At 40.3% G+C, this 23,172-nt stretch overlaps 1 gene segment (V, D, J or C); it reads right to left on the bottom strand.

The window, feature by feature from the left end:
* Positions 1-1,014: 1,014 nt before the first annotated feature.
* On the bottom strand, positions 1,015-21,772 carry LOC132825283 (Ig heavy chain C region, membrane-bound form-like). The segment is given in 8 exon segments: positions 1,015-1,170; positions 1,310-1,437; positions 4,259-4,588; positions 5,036-5,344; positions 7,326-7,637; positions 10,743-11,051; positions 21,214-21,573; positions 21,680-21,772. Coding segments are annotated over 8 exon segments (1,806 nt in total).
* Between the last annotated feature and the right edge of the window lie 1,400 nt (positions 21,773-23,172).

The raw sequence follows: 23,172 nt of genomic DNA, 5'->3' as shown, positions 1-23,172 counted from the left end.
ATGGCTGAATATTTCAGGGACTCATGAGCTCTGACTTGCCTGATCAACATCGACCTCTGATTTATTATTTTTGAGGGTTGCTGTTCAGTAATATCCCTGTATCAGATAGATCCCAGTCTCATTCCCTGGGATTTCACAGGTGTGGTGTGTCATATAGATCCCAGGAATTGTGCTCCATGAGATTTATGTGTGAGAAAAACTCCAGTTCTGAGAATCCGCCCTTGGATTGTGCACGTGTTGTGTCTGACTATTTGACAGAACGTTGACATTTTTGGCTGATGAATGCTTCGTTGGGCGCTTTAGGTGGCGAGTTATGCATTACTAACCCAGGCTGTCCGGACATTGGGAGTACATGTAGTTTAGACGGTGTAGAGTAAACTTTCAAACTCCTTTGCCTGCCTTTTATAGGCTTCTGGTGGAGCAAAGCTCCTCATTTGTATCATTACGTGACCCGAGGCCGTGACCTTTGGTGCATAAGAGGAAATGTTCTCTAATCATTCTGCCTCTGGAGTGTTCCATCAGGCATATCGTGTGAAAGATGTATTTATATTAGTGGGCGGCATGGCAGCGCAACATTAAACTAAATGACTGAATGAAATACAACCAAACAGAACAAATGAAAGTATTTGGCTGGGAAAGGAGTAGGATGTGGGAAAATGTATGATTACTGACTGGCCTTGAAGAAAGAATTAAGCAAACTCAAGGTTAGTGCATATTCATTCGAGATTTATTAACCATTTCAGAAAGCATTTTTATCCAAAAAGTTGATGTAAAAGCTAACAGAAGTGAATATAATGGCTGGGTGCCACATTGAGATGAGAACACATGCGCTGTGAGGTGGGAATTTTCTGTACATCAGTAACAGTCACAAGAAAGGGAATACAAAGGCTCATCAGAAAGGGTAGGCAACCATTCTGAGTAAGGAACAAATAAAAACAAAACAAATGGGCTTCAAACAACAGGGAAGCTACAAATTCTTCCAACCACAACCATTTCAAAGATATCAAAGTAAAAACGAAAATCCATCAATTATTGTCTCAGTTACACACTGATAAACTGAAGTGATCTCACTGTGAGAGTCAGCAACAGGACAGATTGTAGATTGGGAATTCAGAGACCTTGATAAGCAGATCAGGAAAATCACAGGGGTTCACAACTCATTCACTTAACCTGGAAAAGAGAGATAAAGCAATGACACAGATATTTATGATCAGGGACTTTCAGATTTAATGTTTATTCAATGGCACACTTAGAGATTTCACAAAACATATTGGGCTGTTTGGCATGAGAAAGATGTGATTATTCTCACCTTCACCAGAGTGACGGCAGCGCTGTAGAAAATACTCAGGAAGAACAAGGTGATGAACGTGGAAGCAGTTGTCCAGATGTTGCTGTTATCATCCTCATAGTCTTCAATCCAAGTGCGATCTATTGAATCTATGAATATAAAGCCGAGAGAACGCATTTAGATCGTTTATTGATCCAGATCGATCTATGTGTATCCAAGTCATGTAATTAGAGACCATTACATCTTCATAAAGCAGTCAGGTATTTCTCAAGTGTGACTCTTATCTGTATCCATCAGTGCATTATTGACTCTCAGCAAGAAATTACAAATACTGACTGCACATGTTCTTTCTTCATTGTCCATGTCAGAATGTTTTAAATTATTTTTCTTTTAATCTATTATTTAAGGATATTATTACTTGAGGAATGCTTATTATGAATGATTAGTTTAATTATATCATTATATTTTAAATATAGGCTGTGACAGCACTTTAGTTGAAAATTGTGGCAATTACTGAATAAAAGTTCAAATGTGATTCTCACCTTTATGTATTGGTGACCAATTTGCTTGGCAAATCGTGAATATAAGTGACATCACAGTCAGGACATTGCTTCATATTTTTGTTTGTAGGATCTGTATATTTAGGAATAAGTTTTTGTACAAGTGTCCCTTAATTTATTTGACCTACTGCTTGGTGTGTTTGGTTTCCCTTTAATGGTTGTGTATGTGGTTATGAGTGCCTCTTACTTCACTCTTGCCCATGTTGGAGTCTGTGCATGAATAAACATATTCCTGTTCCTTTACTGCTAGTGTTATCATGTGTTTGTGCACCGAAATTTTGGTCTTTTCACATTGTGTAAGCATCATTATGCGAATATGCCACTTCATTGCTGCCTATGCTTATCTTGTAATGTCTTTGTGAGTGTTCACTTTTCATTAGTGCTATCTAAAATGTGTGCTTATGTGTCTGTTTCAGGTCCTACCTAAACTAGGTTATTTTCATGTTATGCTTAATAAATGTTAGCATGCAACGTCATGTTTTGATGGATGTTTATATTTATATGATGATGTCTGCTTGTGTGGCAATCTTTCCCAAACCATCTCCTGAGAAGCTTGTTTGTGTTAGTGGTTGTGGATGCTTGCTGATGCCTGTGTTCATTATCCTTATTTAATAAACGCCCCTCTATTTATTGATCTGTGCATTTGTGTGTCTGCATGTGAGACTCGGAATTTGTGTGTACGTGTGACATTGTATACATGCTGATCAATGTGGTTTAAAAATAACTAATTAAGCTGCCTCTGTCATCGTATGTTTGTGATTCTGAAAATGGGAAAATAATGATATTAATGTTTATCTCTGTGCACTTACGTGCCTGTATGAGTTGACATGTGGGAGGACATTTTTTGGAATTTATATCTGTGTGTTCATGCGTGTATGTCTGTATGCATTGTGCTGTATGAATGTATATGTATTCATGCCCATTTGTGTGTTACCGTGTGTCTATATGGTTATGTGTGAGTACCCCTGATCATTTGTGCAAATAATTTTCTTTCGGTGTATGTGAGTTTTTGTATGAGCTTAGGTAAGTGTTCAAGTACCACTTGCATGTGTGGCTCTGTGCGAGTATGCGTGTGTGACATCTTATCTGTATGCACATTTGAGTGTGCACATCAATATGTGTCTTTAGGTGAGAGCCCATATATGTGTCATTCCGTGTGTATTTGCGATCATCTCTCTGTATCTGTTCTTATACCAGACTGCAATTTTTATTATTCTAATTTATTGTTCTAATTTTAATGGATTGCCTATAATTAGATTTGACCTTGGTGTTGTAGGAAACATTTCCCATCGTCGTGAAGAGATAAGCGTTTTATGAGCAACTCTTCTGTTGCAGTGATAGAATTTCTGTCTCTGAGAGAAAAGGCGTGAGTTCAAATCCCCACTGCCCCAGAGATAACATTTCTGAATATGTTTATTAGAAAATGTCTACTTGTGTTCTGTATGTGAAACAAAATGATACCAGGTATTCGAATACCAGAATTGATCCCATGTGCTCCAGTAAACTGAGACAAAACTACAGAATTCAAACCGGGACAATGCAAACACCAGTTTTGGATTAGGGGAATCAATGTTAATCATTTGTTAACAGAGCCAAGCGTGTCCAACATGTTTCAAAGGTATTATTTTGCATGGAAATGTTCAATCTTTGGACAGTAAGCAAGAAGCTGACTGTTCCTGTTAGTAACTGGGTTACATTACAGAGGACATCTACCATGAAAACTCTGCACAGGGAGCAAGAGGACAGATCATTCATCGTTCCCCTCCCCTCTGCTCCACGACAACTTATCTGTCGATTCTCTTTGGTGTGAAAGTGAAGCTACATTCTGTCAACTCATGCGCTGGCGCAAGATCCCTGGCAGTTCCCCAGAAACAACGGTTACATTCAAACTGTTCTGCACTCTTTACGATTGGTATGTTCCAATCAAATTTAATTTTAAAGTGTCTTAAATTTACATTTCCAATTGGTGCAATGTGGCAGTTTAAAACTGACATGAATTTTATAAGAATGTCCAATCAGGGGAATCAAGAACACCAAGTTCAAAACTCGTGCTCTACCCTTGACATAAAATGGACATTGTCAGATTTTGTCACAGAGGGATTTAAGATGGACAAGGGACTTGGCGGAATCCTGCAATGAGTGAGCTTTACTCTGTCTCTGACCCAGGGTGTATCTGAGCAGAGAACATTAACTGCACAAGACACTTGTCCTAGACCTGTTAATAACCCACTTTAACTACACCGATGGAATGTAAGTCAGAGTGAGAAACATTCAGTATTTAACTCACAACTGGAGGAAAAAGAAACTTTATTACTTCTGTTGAATTATTAAATGCAACTTTGAGATTTTTATTGACATGAATTAACAGTGTCCATCAGTGCAAGTGAAATGTTTACGAAACTCGGTTTACCGCTGGATTTATCGACTGTTCTGTTGATGATCTTCAATGGAATCGCTTCATGTCCCACCACACAGGAGTAAGAAGCACCGCTGGCCCACTCCTCCGCTGTAATGGATAACAGGCTGTAGATGAAGAAGGAAGTGTTGTCACTCTCTGCCATCACCTCGGTGTTCTTGTAGTTACTGGGATTCACCGGCTGGTCATTGTTTGTCCACTTGACGAAGATCTCTCGGGGGGAGAAACCTCTCACTAAACAGGTGAGGGAGAGAAACCTCTGAGCGGAGATTTCTTCTGTTGGTGGCAGGAGGACCGACACTGATGGCTCCAGCGGATTAATCACTGCAGAATATTTGAGACAAATATAAATCAATCAAAAACATCCTGAACCAATATCACAATTTCACTCAATATTAAAATATGCCATTTTTAATTTGGGATTTATTCACTTTCGTTTTCTAAAAGAGTACACATTCTGTTCAGTAAAAAAAGTAAAGTTTAATGTGAAAGTTGCCTCCATGTTTCCAGCCCACAACAAGGGCATTCTGTCCAACTGTCATTGCTGATGGTGACATCACAACCCAGGTTTCTTCCCACCTTATCTGACTTAATCAGAATACAATATCCTTTGGTCCATCTTTTTCTTAATCAGCTACTTAGTTATCCTGCCTTCAGATGCATCATAAATGCTCCCAACGGTGTTTGTTCATTACCAATCAAAGCCTGCCATTGATGTAACTGGATCTGGATTACACATGGGATGCTGTGTGTTTTAATCTCACCGCTCACCTTTCTCCTTGTGGATGGAGTCTCTCAGCGGAGTCGGTAGATTCTGATGGTACACCACACATTCAAAAGTAACACCACTCAGCCAGGCTTCAGTAGAAATGTCTAATTTGCTGATCACGCTGTCGGGATTCTGTCCAGGCTGGTCAGCAATCTCTGATTTCAGAGACTTCTTTTCATGTTTCCAGGTGACGCTGACTCCAGATGGAAAATTGGACACAACGCAGGTTAACGTCACCGTCGCCTCCAGTAAGACTTGTTCGACTGGCGGTGGGAGGATTTTAACGGTGTTAGGGTGGCACTCGGTATCTTCTATGAAACAAAAATCAAAGTCAATGAAAAATGCCCCTTTATGATACAAACACCCAATCTTCAGATTACTTCTTCACAGGGTGAAGACACCACCTTCAAAATGGCAACTCCAACCATTGCTGAAACAATGCTTACTATTGTTGATGTATTTTGATTTGTGAAAGCATTTGTGATTACCTATGACATACCCTGTGTAATTATTCCGAAAGAACACTGGCTTTGTAACAAGTGAAAGCTGTGAAAAAAGTAAAATCATCGAAGATACCATGATGTAACCCATGGAATTACCTTTCTTTCAGAGTTTGTCTCTCACTTAAGACCATCTATTGATACTTGTGACAAGAGTAATCTGAATATAATGAGTTCATTTCCATGTTCATAACCCTTAGGTGCAAGTGCTGCTGGTCATGCTGACTGACAAATCACATCCCAAATTTTGGACAAATTATAAGAAATAATAATTATTCTCTTTGCAGAGTTCTAAAGTGCTACAGGAGCAGTGAATATCCATGGAAATTCTGTTCATTATATTTAACGTGATCAAAAATACTTTGCGTTATTGGTGTGATGTCATTCTCTAATTTATGTCATTGTTCCTCGTGGGCTGAGTTTGGAGTAGATCTGAAAACAAGGCACTGAGTACAGCATTGGATATCGAGAAGGACACCCATCTCCTTAAGTCTTTCCCTCCATTCAGTTAGTTCATGACTGGTCTGTACTTTCACTTTATTTACCAAGCTGCATTTTTTAATTTCTTCATAGAGCAGGGGAGAACAAAAAAACAAACAAAAGCGTCTTAAATTAATCTACAAACGTGATGGAAATGTACACTAATTTTATAGACATCCACTACCCACTGTGTAAACATCGCCACCCCAAACCGGGCTAAATCAGCCTGTCTCGAGTTCCTCGTTCATTCATCCCTATTGTAGCATTCTTACCAGAATTTATTCTCCTGCCTCATCCACTACTTACAGAGAGCATCTTAAAGAGGCTCAGTGAGATCACGTTTATCCCAGTTCATCAAATGTGATACCCACTTGGTCTGTGGTCTGATCCCATAAATGAAGTTAAAGAGCTCAGTACCAGATAAAAATCGATGTCGTACAATGTCCAAGGCCAACAGGTCATTCCTGATCAGGGAGTGAAGCATTGAACGCATTTTGATTTATTTTCAAGTTAGGGTCACTGCATATTTTAACCACGTCATTTTGAGACCACAACATCATAAGATAGAGGATCAGAATAAGGCTGTTCGGCCAATCCAGAGTTTAGATCAGAATGATGCTGGAAAAGCACAGCAGGTTAGGCAGCATCCGACGAGCAGGAAAATCGAGATTTGGGCTAAAGCCATTCTATGGTCTTCTCCCCACACTAAACAAGAACCGATCCATCTCTGGCTTGAATATACACAATGGCCTGGTCTCCACAGCCCTCTGCAGCAACAAGTTCCACAGATTCATCACCCTCTGGCTGAAGAAATTCCTCCCCATCTCAGTTCTAAACGGTGCCCCTTTGACCCTGAGACTGTGCCCTTGGGTCCTAGTCTCGCCTACCAGTCAAAACATCTATTTACATTCACTCGACCTCAGTCTCTCAGTATTTTCTATGTTTCAATTAGATATCTCTCCAATATCCCCCCTCCACCCCCAAACTTATCCTTGAAGCCACTACCAGGCAAGGATTCATCACTCTGAATGCTTCTCCCAGCATGGTCAGGCAACAAACTATTTAACAAACTATTTAACAAAGCTCACTGTCTATATATCTATCTTCAACAGAGAGGAAACATGCTTTTCTGACTTGCCAAAATGTTGAATTATGAGCAATGCTAATGTAACATTCAAACTGAAATGAGACACGTGACATGCTGGGAAACGAGAAGCTGTACCGTGCTGTTTACTACGCCTGATAAATTAGTGTGTTTGATTCACATCAGAGTTCAGAGTGATTTGTAGCTCTCTCAGTATGTGTCTCTTACCCTGGAGTGCGGTGATGTTTTTACTTTGAATGTTCTCTTCGTGAGTGACCTGGCAGGTATAGACTGCGCTGTTGTACCATTCACCATAAGGGACCATCAGCCGACTCGTCACCGAGAAGTTCCCGTTCGCCTCACACACGGGAGACGTGATGAAGCCAGAATCCAAGCGTCGGCCATTTTTCAACCAAGTCACGTTGATTGCCTTCGGATGGAAATCGATGATTGAACAAACGACAGTTGCAAACTTGCTGCTTGCGATTTCTTCACTGGAGCTCACAGTTAGGAGAAGAGTTGGTGGGAGAGGACCTGTACCTTTAGGAAACACATCGCATAAATTATCTGATGAATTTCATAACAAATACAATCAGTTCTCATATATCAAGGTTTCTTGTGATTAATGGATACAAGAATCATAATTGTGCAGAGTGCTGGAGAAGCTGGGATCCACACAGAAAGATCATCAGGACAATGTGAAAGGCTAAAATTATAGGACACAGCAAGGGAGTCAAGGAGGCATAGAAACTATAGGCCGGTAACATCAGAAGGGAGATAGCAACATTGGATGGTATTCGTTTTAATGACAGAGTCTGATGATCAAGGCAGATGAATTACCGACATAAATGAGGAAATGATGCTGTTGCTATCACGGAGACATATTGAGAGCGGGGCAGGAGTGGCTATTCAATTTTCCAGGATTTAGTGCCTTCAGGCGAGACAGGGAAAGATGGAAAAGGATGGGGGCAGGGGTTTGCGGCACGGAATGTTGCTTCTGTCACAATTCTGACAAGAGTATTTTAGGCTGTAAAGAGAAATGAAATCATAGATACCTCCTCGAACAAAGGCAAATGGACAGTACTTCAAAACCAAAATACAGCAAACATAACTACTGGGAGAGCACGATAGACCTTACTATACATCCAAAAGACCAAGTGCAAATACATGGATAAATTTCAGAGATATGTAAATTAAATAGGGGAATGAGAAAAGAGGTTTTTAACTTCCTCAGCATAGGCTTGGATATTCATTTTGTCAAACGTTTAGAGGGAGCACAATTCTGAAAATGCCCCCAGGAGAATATTTAAACAAAGTATGTGTTAATACAGAGAATTTTAATCCAGACCTTGCAAGAGAGGGGTGAACCTGAATTTAACTTTTGGGAATGAAGTCGACCCAGTGGGTAAAACATCAATGGTGGTGCACTTTGCAGACAGTGATCGTAAATCAGTTGGATTTCAGATTGTACTGCAAAGGAATAGACATTGGCCCAAAGTTCTGAAAAGGGGAAGGACAATTTTAGTAAGATCAGGTAATGACTTAACCAGAGTGGACTGGAAGCTGACACTTATTGGTAAATCTGAGTCAGAGCAGTGTGAAACATTTAAGAAAGAGACAGGAAAATCATAGGGAGGACATTTCCCAGGAAGCCACTGAATGGGACCAAGAATGTAGCTGCTCTGGACACCAAAGGGCATGGAGGGTGAGATAAGGAGAAACAAGGGAGGCTTCCTGTCTATATTGAAATCTCAAAACAATAGAAATTAGTATGGAGTACAGAACGTGCAAGGGGGAGTTTGAAAGACAAAGGAATTAGAAGAGCAAAAGGGACCATGAGAAAATAATAGGAGTCAAAATAAAGGAAAATATTTTTAAAAGTTACAGGCTCATTCATAATAAAAGAATTATTCGGGAAACAGTAATGCCCATTAAGTGTTATTATTGGAGTGGAGCCGGAGGATTAGGTTGTGGTCAAAACGAATGTGTTGTGTCAGTGTTCACTAGTAAGAGGGACAATGTGGGGACAGAAATCATGGAGGTGTGTTGTGATGTACTTTCAGAAATTAGGACACATGACGTGATGTTCTGTGTTGTCTTGCTAAATGAAAAGTGGTTATATTTCCAGGGCAGATGAAAAGTATACCAAGCGGTTGAGCGATGCAAGGGATGAAATAGTTGGGTCGCTAACAATAATTTAGAATTACTGTCTGGCCACAGCAGTTGTGCCAAGTGAGTGTAGATCAGCCAACGTTGCACTGTTACGCAGGACAAAGGAAGGGATAAATAATGAAAACACAGATCTGTCAAGCTAGTCTCAGTGGTAGGGAAACGATTGAAAAGTGAAATTAGTCTTCATTTGGAAGATAAATCAACAATTTTCAGCATAGTTTTATTGAGAGAAAGTCATGTGTAACAATTTGATAGTAGTTTTCAGAGAGATAACTCGATGTCCAGATGATAGCAATAATCAGAGCCAATGGGATCCGAGTTAATTTGACAGATTGGATCGAGAACTGGCTGAGTGATGGGAGCAGGGGATAATAGTCATCGGGTGTCTGGGTGACTGGGAATCTATGTCTCCTGGTGTTCTGTAGGGATTGGGGTTGATTTCCACGTTATTTCTCTTACATACCAATGATTGAGACTCAAATTTAGGAGGACTAACCAGCGAATTCACAGATGAAATGAAAACTGTCATGTTGGTAAGTCATGAGCATTATGGCTTTAGATTGCAGGAGGATATAAAAGGGTTGGTTGTATGTGAAGAGAAGTTGCAAATGGAAATTATTCTGGATAAATGTAAGGTAATGTAATTCGGCAGAAGAATCTGTGAGGTATGACATTTTGAATGGTGGAACCCTGGAAAGGCCTGAGGATCTTTGGTGCATGTACCCACCGATCCCCTATAGTACTGTGTCGTCTGGATAAAGAGACTAAGAAGGTGGGAGGATATTTGCTTTTATTAGCCTAGACATTGACAATGAAGAATCGGGAGATGATACTGGAAATTAATAGAACACTGGTTAGGCCATACTGAAGCGTTGTGTGCATGTTATCGAAGGAATGTGATTACACTGAAGGCAGTATTGATTAGATTTGCCAGGATCTTGCCTGGGTTGGAGGGTTTTAGTTATGAAACTAGATGAGATAGACAGGAGTTTTCCTTGAAGCAGAGGAGAATTAGGGAGAAGATTATCATGATGTCTAGAATTATTTTAGGCATAGACTGGGTAAACTGGATGAAACCTTTCCCCTTGATGGAGAGATCAATGCCTCAGGGGCACAGGGTGAAGGTAAGGCCAGGAGGTTCCAAGTGGATCTCAGGGGAAAACAAAATCAAACAGAGGGTGGTGTTAGCCTGGAGCTCAGCACCTATAAGTCATGTAGAGACTGAGCCTCTCATAATAAGTATGAAGTATTGAGATGCATCCTTGCAAGGGCAAGTCACACAAGGCAATGGATCATGTGCTGGCACATGAGACTGGAATAGTTAGGTGGCTGTTATTGATAGGCGTAAACTGGATGGATCAAAGGGCCTTTTTCCTGTGCTGTATAAGGGGATTCTGTGAAAATGGTTATAAATAATGCCTTATTCATATTAATGCCAGATGCTCTGTTTATCTCAGTTCCCACAATACGTACCTGGACATGGCATTTCTTTGCTCTTGTGTGACCCGCTGTGTTGAACCTCACAGTAGATTTTGCTGGGGCAATCTACCGCTGACCCGGGCAGGGTTAACTGGCTGCTCAGGGTGTAGGTTCCCTTCTTGTTTCTCACTGATGGGTAAGTCTTCAATCCACCATTCGTGATTAGCACCCCACCTTTCTTCCAGGTTACCTTGGTGACGTCAGGGGAATAGTCCATCACCAAACAACCAAAGATTGTCGAACCGGTGTTGTGCTCCTCACAGGAGGAGACCAGGCCATAAAGCGTGGGGGGAGATGGTGTCTCTACAATAGAATGACCAGTTGAGCATGTTAGTTTCTGTTAATTTGACCTTATCAGTTACTCAAATGTATCCTCAGCTGTAACCGTTTGCCAGTATGCTCCCGCTGAAGTCTACAGCATAACTGGAGTTTATTTTTGTTTCCTACCAGTTGCTGATCATGATCATTGGTTCCCTCTTGAGAAACATGCCCTCGACCTTGACCATTGCCATATAATTTAGGAAGAAGAACATCCTGATCCCACCCCAGTAACTGTTTGAAGATCTCACCAATTGACACTTTCATTGGATTGCTGTGAAGAGCAGAGAAGTTTCACAAAATACAAACCAAGGAAATGCAGGTTCATTGAAATTCTACAGTGTGTGCAAACAGGCCATTTGGCCCAACAAGTCCACACCCACCCTCTGAAAAGAAACGCATCCAGACCCATTCCTCTACCCTATTATGCTACGGTTAACCCTGACTAATGCATCTAACCTCCCAATCACTGAACACAACATTCATAATTTCCCCAGCTTGTACAGATTTGGACTGTGGGAGGAAATGCACACAGATATGGGGAGAAAGTGCCAACTCCACACAGACAGTTACCCGAGGCTGGAATGGAGCCAGAGTCCCTAGCACTGTGAGGCAGCAGCGCTAACCATGGAACCAGCGTGCCGCCCCACTAGGTACCGTGCTGCTGGAAATACCCAACAGCTGGCAGTACCCCCGGAGAGAAATCAGAGTGAATCATAGAACATAGAACATCACAGTGCAGTGCAGGCCCTTCGGCCCTCGATGTTGCGCTGCCCTGACATACTAATATGAAGCCCATCCCACCTACACTATTCCATGTACATGCATAGGCCTGTCCAATGACAACTTAAATGTACTTAAACTTGGCGAATCTACTACCATTGCAGGCAACGCACTCCATACCCTTACTACTCAATGAGTAAAGAAACTACCTCTGCTATCTGTCTTATACCTGTCTCCCCTCACTTTAAAGTTGTGTCCCCTCGTGTTTGCCGTCCCCATACTTGGAAATCAAGTCCAGTGAGCCTTCCTCACTTATCAATGTAAGACAGAATGTTCTCTCTGGGAGGAAGGTCACTGCAGCAGCAGCAGCACAGGCAGGAGCTGAGCACTGGGACGGGGAGGATGGCTGTCACGGCTGAACTCAGGCCAATTGGCTGGAAGTTGAAACATCTAATTTACAATTATCTGAATTCTGGAGGCCTCTGAAAAATGGAGGACCATTAAGGTTCAGAGACTTTGGAGTGTTACAGCTGAGTATTTATGTAAATATGATTTGAGAAATGAACAAGTAATCTTTAACTTTAATAACTATCAAACTGATACGCAGTTCACCACCAAACCTCATCTCTCAGACTAACCACTGCACTTACTCTGCCTAGACCTAAATTTCCACTCACATTGACAAACCCCACCCTGCTATACACCCATTCATGCCCGGAACACACAATCCCCTATCACACAAAACACATCCAAGGCAATCCATATTGACAGTGTAGCTGAGCAGAGAGATCTCGGTGCCCATGTACACAGATCCCTAAAAGTTGCCAGCCAGTTTGATAGAGTTGTTAAGAAGGCATACTTTGTGCTGGCTTTCATCGATAGAGGGACTGAGTTTCAGAACCACGAGGTTAGGTTGCAGCTGTACAAAACTCTGGTGTAGCTGCACTTGGAGTATTGTGTACTGTTCTGGTCGCCACATTATAGAGAGAATGTGGAAGCTTTGGAAGAGTTCAGAGGAGGTTTACCAGGATGTTGTTTGGTATGGCGGGAAGGTTTAATGAGGAAAGGATGAGGGTCTTGAGGCTGTTTTTGTTTGAGAGAAGAAGGTTGACTTAATTGAGACATAAAAGATAAACAGAGGGTGGACAGTGAAAGTCTTTTTCCTTGAATAGTGATGGCTAGCAGGAGAGGACATAGATGACAGATGTCAGAGGTTGTTTCTTAACTCAGAGAGTAGTAGGGGCATGGAACGCACTGCCTGCAACAATAGTACACTCGCCCACTTTAAGGGCATTTAAAAGGTCATTGGATAAACATATGGATGAAAATGGAATAGTGTAGGATAGATAGGCTTCAGATTTTTACACTGACCTGTGGAACCATCGAGGGCTGAAGGGCCTGTACTGCACAGTAATGTTCTATATTCTATATTCCAGATGGACATATGATCTCAATTCCTTTCAGTCATTTACACTCCTGCCACCCTGTACCTGGTCCATGGTGAACCTGGCCCTGACTGGACCTGACACCATCATTTTCACAAACTCTGACAAAAGCCCACTACCCAAGACATGACCTCAGCCCTTGATCACTGACCTCTCATCTTACCCAAGACAACCTGTGCACATTGCATCCTAGCTCCTTTGGCATCTGTGCTTTACAACCTACCATTTTGCCAGACTCCGAGCTTTGCATTTTGACAACACGTCCACCTGTCACTTCATTACAGTGACCTTCCACCCCCTGAAACATCCTGGCACTCTGCCCATCTCTACACTAACCAGCCTGGCATCCTGACCACCTCTCCATAAACCAGCCTGGCAAAGACAGACCTCCTGCATTTCAGCTCAAACTACCCCTCACCTAGCAAGCACAATTCGACCAAATTATCCTGTGACCATTACCATTTCCCTTGATGCCGCCTTGCCAGACAGAGTGCACGCAAGCTTACCCAGCAGCCAGCCTACCAGCCTACCAGCCCAAACTCTCCCACATGCCCAATCTAGCCCCTCACTTGCTCACCACGTTCCAACTTTGAGCCTATCCACCATAAAGTCAGTGAGACATAAAGTCGTACAGCACAGAAACAGTTCCTTTGGTCCAGCCCATCCATGCTGACCAGAGTTCCCAAATTAAACTCATTCCACTTGCCTGCCTTTGGTCCATATCCATCCAGACCGATCCAGTTCCTGTAGCTGTTCAAATGTCTTCTCAATGTGGGACCGATCTCTGCATTTACCACTTCCTCTGGCAGTTCATTCCTATGTTTTGGACAATTACAACATGAAGCCCTAACTCCTGCACTCAGTGCTCTGACCAATGAAGGTACGTGCGCCAAACACCTTCAACACACTAGGTACTTGAGACAACGCTTTCAAGAATCTATGAGTCTTGAATCTATGAATTTCTGTGGTGGAGAATTCCAAACGAATTCACCATTCTTGTGTTGAACAGTAAACAAATCAGGTTCAATGTTATCAGTGTGTTGGGAAGATTGATGAGCAGCAAGATTAATGATGACCCCATGAATGGAATAGCCTTCTAGAGAGGCCGAGATGCCTTCTTCAGCTTCCATTTTGCATGCTGACATGTCCCTTCGGCAGCATATTCCAAAATTGTGATCCTTGAGGATAAGGGCACACATGCATGTAAAGCTTTCCTCCAAATCAGACTTCAACTTAACTCTCAACTATTTCCCTGCCCGTTTCCTCTTCCTCAATCACAGCCATGGGACTCACTTCCTAACAGCGCTGTGAATATGCTAATACCACACAAACTTCAGCAATTCAAATAGACTGATGACAACTGGTTTCTCAAGGCGATATAAAAAGTCTGACACTTCCACACCTGTCTAGAGATTCAAACAACCACTAGAAGAATTGAAAATTATTTGAGGCACTTGTGTGTCTACACAAGATGACATGGTTTCCTTTTTTTAAAAATCACACAACACCAAGTTATAGTCCAACAGGTTTAATTGGAAGAAAACTAGCTTTCGGAGTGACGCTCCACTATCACCTGATAAAGGAGCGTCGCTCCAAAAGCTAGTGTGCTTCCAATTAAACCTGTTGGACTATAACCTGGGGTTGTGTGATTTTTAACTTTGTACACCCCAGTCCAACACCAGCATCTCCAAATCATGGTTTCCTTTTGAGTGATTTGACTGTGTTTTCACTGAATGAACAGAGCTATTTCTTAATCATATAATAGGAATGAAGCTTCCCTCATTTTTAGCAACTGCTGAAAATGTATTGCTGGAAAAGCGCAGCAGGTCAGGCAGCATCCAAGGAGCAGGCAGCATCCAAGGAGCCCTTCCTGAAGAAGGGCTCATGCCCGAAACGTCGATTCTCCTGCTCCTTGGATGCTGCCTGACCTGCTGTGCTTTTCCAGCAACACATTTTCAGCTCTGATCTCCAGCATCTGCAGTCCTCACTTTCTCCTCATTTTTAGCAAGGCAATCACACATTATATTTCTTGATTCCAGGGAAGTATAGTGTTAAATTAATGAAATATGATGATTGGGATGTTTCAATTGGAAATTGTCAGATATTTAAACTTTCATGAGCAATTAATTCCAGCCTCATTGTGTCACAGTACTCACAGGAATGTCTTTCAGAAATGGTGTCTCCCTTTGTTATGGGCAGTCGAATCAGTAAATCTGGGATAGTTTTTGCTTGTTAAACAAAGGTGTTAAATAGCTTTAGCCAAAGGGAGACCTGTGGATTGAGCTCACAGATGCACCATGATCTAAGTAAGTGGGGGAACAACTAGAGGGGCTGAGTGCCCTCCTCTTGTTCCTACCTTCCTATCATTGTGTCATTCATTAAGCTAGCACTGGCCGTGAATACTTCTGATTAAAATATTTCGATAAATTAATTGTTTCACACATGCTTTAAAAAAAACTTCTGTTGATTATTTTGAACGGGATCACTGACATTCTCTATTTGAGTGATCAAAATAACTTCCACCCAATTACAGCAGCCACTGCACTCTGCAGTGTGTTGTTACTTCATAATAGTTTCTTGTGAAACTACAGCTCGAGATCAGGGCACTCAAATTCAATAATATCTCTGAACATTCGCAATTTATTCAAATGCATCTTTTCTCTGAAGAACGTGTTTAATCGAACAGAACGTTTTTCAATGAAACAACAAACTTTAAATGCTAGAAAACCAAAATAAAGACAGAAACGTCTGAAGAAACTCAGCAGGTCTAGCAGCTCCTGTGGAGAGAAGGCAAGGTTAACCTTTCCCATCCAGAGACCCCCTCTTCACCAAATTGTTTTCATGTTTTTGGCACAAGAGCTCACACCCGTTGAGATAAACACTGATTCCGTTGGCTTGACTCCTGTTGGAAAAAGGATTCTTAGCAGAGGTACTGGACGGTCTGAGATAGCAATGGAAGACCAACTGAAAAGCTATCACCATCTGCTGCTGCAAGTGTTGGATTCAGCGGAACCCCCACCGTACTGAACTATCAAATTCAGCTACAGCACTGGTTTAATATAAAGTAAAACAGCCTAAGCAAAATCTCATCAAATATACTTTGAAAATGATTCATTCGGGATTAGTTATAAATGATATTGTTAGAACAGCAAGTCAAAAGCTGGGATTTCTTTGAGCACTTACTCCATTAACCCCATCTAGCGATGCCCAAAAGCTTGTGAACAAATATTGATCTGGAAAAAGCTGCTAACCACCAAAATTCTGTTTAATATCTAAGAGACACAAGTCAGGACAGCGATTGAATAGATTTCACTGGCCTCTGTGAGTGGAATTCCAACAAACACCCAAACATCTCAATCTGCTTTCTTGTACTGAAGTAACCTGATAAGAGATGGTGTTACATACCTCTCTAACAGGTTGTAAGTGAACACAGGCCACCTGACACAGAATCAGGGACCCTACCACAACATCACAACAGACCTGAACACAATGAGCTCGACACTATCACGGAGAACACAGCTCACCTGTTTTGACAGTTTATAAACCATGTTAGTTATTAACACCTTCCAACAACCAGGGATTGTTCCAGAATGTTAGTACAATGGAAGTAACATTTCAACGTTTATCCAAGAATACTTTGACAGCTGCTCCAAATTGTTCAAACTCGATGGGAACTACAGAGCAATAAAACTAGGAATTGCATTGCCATCAATTCACTGTCACTAGATTCCAACCTCGAACTCCCTTCCTCTTTCCCCTGTGAATGTTGCTGCACCAGACGGTCTACTTAGTTTGAAAAAGATTATAATGTTTTGAAGTGTAATAAGACCATTGCTGATAATAAGTTTTCAAATAATAAGATGCAAAAAAAAATCTGATTTTACATAGTGCCACGAAACATCTCCTGCATAACTGAGGCACAAAGAAAATCTGCAGCATATTTCCCTCTGCCTCGCTCAATCAAATATCTCTTGTTGTCAACAACCAATTTCAAATCTCTTGCTATCTGCCTTTTGATCCTGAAACGTTCGTTCTGATTGGAACAACTTAGTCAGGGCTCTCAATTCTGAGGCACCTAATCAAATATTGTATTTCTGGCAGATAAAAGTGGTTTTGAAGCGCGAGATAAAATTGAACTGTCTGAGATTCAGGTATCCGAACTGGACAATTTATAAATGGTCAGGACCGTGGACAAGTTAGTCAGAGATAGCACTGAAACAAACTGTACAACAGACTTAATCCCAGAGGATACATTGCTCAACTCCTCACATCAAATATATTCACTGTAATTGAATATTCATCAGAGGAACTAACCAGTGGATTAATGTGAACGAGAATGTGTTCACAATGAACATAAATAACCACTGAGTTCATAAACTTAATAAGTCATTGTATTTAACAAAATTATTGAGGTGGGAAATATCGCCAATTAAAGCACAGATCTGGAGGAAATGGATTATTCTCTAAATTATTTTTACATATTCTTAAAACGTTCCTCGAATTGTGGAGATTTTGCATGCACTGCATAAACAATACTGCATTCCAGTGTGGAAAGCATTTCTGTTGAAGGAATTAGGGCAAGGTTATTTTCTTGTTTACTGCTTGTAATGAACTAAAATGTTGAAAAAGGTATGAATTGAAAACATGCTTCTGTCTGGAGTTGCCCACTTTAACGGATGTCTAAGTAAATGTGGGCACTGCTGCCTCACAGATCCAGGTACCCAGGCTCGGTTCCAGCCTCAGGTGACGGCCTATGTGGATTTTACACAATCTCCCCTGTGTCTGTGTGGATTTCCTCCCAAAATCCAAAGATGTGCAAGTCAGGTGAACTAGTCATGCTATATTGTCTATAGTGTTAGGTGCATTAGTCAGGGGTAAATATAGGGTAGGGGAATGGGTCTGGGTGGGTTATGCTTCAGAGGGTCGGTGTGGACTTGTTGGGCCAAATGGCCTGATACATACTGCAGGAAATCTAATCTAAATGATTGTCACACTGAACTAATGTGAGCAGATTACTTCAGATCGCTACATTGCAATAAATCGATCAAGTATATTAATTAAAATAAATATTACTCTATTTTCAGTGTTTGAATAAACAATGTGCTCTGTTATCCTCTAGTTCATGTCTTCTGCAAATTTGTGAACTCTGCATACGCCTGAACACATCGATGTAAAATGAATTTTCTGCGTTTGCAGCAAGTACTCCCATGGTTTTAAGAGGAGAGTTCCTACAGTATGGAAACGGGCCATTTGGCCCAACAATTCCACACTGACCCTCTGAACAGTAAGTAGACCACCCAGACCCATTCCCCCTAATTTATATTTACCCCTGACTAATGCACCCTAACCTAGACATCCCTGAACACTATGACTGTGCTAAACTGCACAATCACCTGACCTGCACATCTTTTGGACTGTGGTAGGAAACCACAGCACTCGAAGGAAACCCACACAGACACAGGGAGAATGTGCAAACTCCACACAGGCAGTCACCCGAGGGTGGAATCAAATTTGGGACCCTGGCGCTGTGAGGCAGCAATGCCAATCACTGAGCCACCATGCTGCCCTGGAGTTGATGAGTGGATTACTTTAATTAATTCGAAATTTGGTTGGTCACATAATTCACTATAGCAATTGTTTCCCGAAGAATGACTCTTCAGTTGATATTTTGTTGTAATATGTAACTATTTATTTAACATGCACAGATTGGGAACACCTAAAGCACTGTGCAGGTTAAATAATTCAGTTAATGTTTTATTTTTATCCTGCAAATCCAGTTTAATCAGGGACATAACAATTAATTAACTCAAGTTATATGTGAAACTGATCAAAGCAGTGAAACTGATCTGTTCTTCATAGAATTGAGCAGAATTTCCAAATGGTCTTTGCCAATGATCTTTTCCAGCCAGGAAAATATGTATGTAGTGTACAGGGGAATTGAAAGGTGTTTCTTGATCAATTATAGCACAGTCATGGCATTTTTGCTCAAGAGCAAGAACTATTAGAACATTAGACTTTTGAAATTCTATTTATATTTCTCTATGACTTGTAAACTGCTTAAAGACAGACCTTGTGATTGAACTAGATAGTTGAGTTTCGAATTTGGATTGTAAAGCATGGATTAGATTAATCCTTAGTTATTTATTTTAAGTAAAAATAGCACCTGAAGGTATCTGTTTTCCCTTCATTTCTAAAACCTGTGCGATTTGCCTTTCACTTTATAATAGACTTTATGAAATTTTAACTCGCATGCTGATTGCATTGAATGAGGAAAGAGCAGTTCACTGTCACCAACCGTGTTAACATTGCAAAAACAATTTAGAAACCAGAAACGGTTTCCCAAATATAACACATTTAATGTTACCCAAGCACAGTCCCTCCTCAACAGATAACGATCACCAGATCACAGCACGGTATGTTTGCAGCAGAACTAGCTCTGCAAACATTTTCAACAGAACCAAGAACATGATGTCACCTCACAAATAAAACCAAATTGAAGTCTAACAAAGCTGCTCAGAATCAAGCAAACTAATGATTAAATTGAATAGAAATAACAGGTCATAATAGCAACCTTGTTTGTGAGGGAACTTAACACTTAAAGCTGTAACGTTTCTGGCAATAGTTCAATTTATTTCTAACCTGCACACCCTTCCTGATCATGACAATCTTGTGCAGTGCACAGTAGAGTGGGGTTGAAGGCATATATTGATTAATCACCTCATGGTCAAAACAAAATTACTGAATGGACAAATATTACCACATTATAATTTTAAGTCAGTTTCAATTACGTAATCTGATCAATTCTGCAGTTTCAGATTTAGGTCCCAAATTTTATTTTGAATGAGGCTACTTAAAACAAAAGTCAGTTCATTTACAATTAGAACTGAGTTTTTTTTAAGTCAATCCATTAAAAACTCGGTTTTTTTCATTTCTCACACATCTGGGTTTCTGCCTTAAGTTGTTTTTCAGACCGTTACAAATGGATGTCATGTTTTCAATCAAGCAGAGAAAAATGTGTCATATAAGTTTAACGAATGCAGAAATGATTCATGAAAAACAAAAGAACTTCACAAATATTGGTAATGAAAAGTAATCCAGAGAGTCAATCACCTCACCAGAAAGAAAACATCGATTCAGAAAGCATGAAAACGCAGATCAATTTCACAAACTGAATAAGAATCCAATCAACTCAATTCAACAGAAACAAGGAAAACAAAATCAGAATCCAATCAACTTAAAACAACAGATTTGAATGAAATATAATCAGAATCCAACCAATTCAATTCAACAGAATCAAATAAAACAATTTCAAAAGTCAATCAACACAATTCAACAAAACCAAGTAAAAACAAAGTCAGAATCCAACCAACACACTTCAACCCGAATCAACTAAAACAACGCCAAAATCCAATCAACTCAATTCAACAGAATCAAGTAAAACAAACTCCGAATCTAATCAACAGAATGCAATATAGCACCGCAAGAAACTTTGATGACAGTTTCTAACCTGCTTGTCATCAACAAAATTAACAAAATAAATGAGAAAATATAATCATGGTAAGAACATATATTCAAGAAATGAATAATGATATTTTAGCATATTTTAGTCATGTTTGGTAATATCTTGAACATCTTTGAATTCGTAGCATTTGTTGTTGATAATAAAACTCACAGTCAGGGTGTCACTGACATTAAACATTATTTATAGCTGACTGATTAAGAGACATTAGGTGTTTCAAGTAACCCAGCCACATAGAATGTCCATCTGATCAAAAAAAAGAGATACACTGAGCAAATGACTCCATCATCACCATTTTAACTATTTGCTGAGCCTTAATTGAAGTCTATAATCAGTCTGAACAAAAATCAATCCAAACCAAACCAAACTCAGCACAGAATCTGAGTTTCATTTAATTCAGAAATTAGTCACATGAATAGAAAGTTTTTAAAAAGTCATTATGAATGTTCAAAGTTCTTACCTGAAGTCACTGTCACCATGGTCCCTTGGCCCCAGTAATCAACAGCACCCCAGCTATATACCCAACAGTAATAGATGGCGGTGTCTTCGATCTTCAGGTCAGTCATTTTCAACGAGAAAATGTTGTTTGAATTGTCTTTGGACGCAGTAAATCGACCCTGAATCGCTGGTGTATATTTATTGCTGGATGAACTATGGTACCAAAGCAGCCACTCCAGACCCTGGCCGGGAACCTGGCGGACCCAGTGCATGCTATAGCTGCCAAGATCGAACCCGCTGGTTTTACAGGTCAGTGTCAGGCTGCTTCCGGGATGGCCAGTCTTTGCCTCTGGCTGGGTCAAAACAATCTCCGACTGGACACCTTTAAAAAAGACAAGAAATAAACCATGAGCATTACTTTTACATTCCTGAGGTAGACTAACATTGAGACAGCAACAAAGACAGACTGAAACAAAAAAAACACTCACATGATAAGAAAGTCAGTAATAAACTGAGAAAAATTGTCGACACAATCATTCTGATAACTTCTGGGAAGCGGTTCTGTCAAGATCTTTCTAAACAAAGCCGATCCTGGAGTGTTGAATTACGGTCCAGTGCCTAGGATTTATATGGCCATCGGAAAGGGCAGGCTCACAGCTTCCGCCTGTTGGTTTCCTGCTGGAGGCTGAGACTGGATCCTGGTCTCAGCTTGCACAGCCCCAACACATGGGCTCATGTACTTACCAGGTTACGCTTAAACATGGATATATACACATCTTGGGATATTTATTTTGCTGAATAGCTTCTTTGGGAGTGTTTTTTTTTAATGGTGGAAGTAAAATTGAGTACCTTCAGGTCTATTTCACATGATAGTTACAAGTATTTTGTTTTAAAATAAATTCATTCGGAAGTTAACTCCCATTATTTCTACATTCATTCACAAACAGATAAAACTAAAATCAAAGTTCAAACATATTACTAGCTAGTAAAACAATTGAGTTTTTTCCCCAGAACACTGCCAGTCTCTGTCCCACTACAAAATAACATGTAATTCATACTAAACATTTCAAAATTCAATTTAGGCAACTGAATACAGAGCGTGTCCAAAGTGATTATATTCAGAATATTCAATTAGAAGTTAACTCCCTTTAATTCTACATTCCACTACAAGCAGATAAAGCTAAAAAGAACTTCAATCATATTATTAACCAACAAAATGAGTGACTTTATTTTTGCTGTCACTCAACGTCTCTCTCACTTTACAAAATAACATCCCATTTCTAATCTGCGTTTCTAAATTCCATTTAGGCAACCTAATATGGAGCAGGACTAAAGTGATTATGTTCAGAATGTGAGTGGATATCACTAAACAGCTTGGACCCGGAGATTAGAAGCACCTCCTTACATTGCAGAATGTCTCTCCTTGCATCTTTTTTTTCAAATTTTTTAAAATGCATAGTAAAGGAAAGCTGTGTGCCTGAGAAACAAAAAGTGAGTTGGCAGTGATACATAACACCTAGGTAAACTTTTGAAAGAGCATCTAATGAACTAGAACAGGACAGTCCATACGTTTTTTAAAAAAAAAATCCTCAACATCTAAACCATTGCAGGTAACTGTCTGGGTACATCAGGAGTGTTTGGTTAAATTAGAGAGTATTACAATAATCATTACCACGAATGTAGGTTATAAACAGTCCATTTCTCTGCTCACTGATAGCTCTGACAGGGGCAGTTAACTCATAAAAATAAGCAGAAATTCGCTGTTACACGACACCAGTGTTAACCATGTATAAAGGGCCCACTCAGTTTTAATGAGATAAATGAATCAGTGAATGGTGTACCAAGTGATGTGAGTTTGAACCAATTCAAGTTTGTTAATTTACTTTGAGATGATAACAAATGTTACTGCAATGTGGGATTTTGGATCCATTAACTTCATATTCAGGAGCTTTAAAGATACTCAATAAACAGGCTGAACTAA

The sequence above is a fragment of the Hemiscyllium ocellatum genome, chromosome 20 (assembly GCF_020745735.1).
Source record: "Hemiscyllium ocellatum isolate sHemOce1 chromosome 20, sHemOce1.pat.X.cur, whole genome shotgun sequence".
NCBI lineage: Eukaryota > Metazoa > Chordata > Chondrichthyes > Orectolobiformes > Hemiscylliidae > Hemiscyllium > Hemiscyllium ocellatum.
Note: the sequence above shows the minus strand (reverse complement) of the source record. Positions and strands in the feature narration are given on the sequence as shown.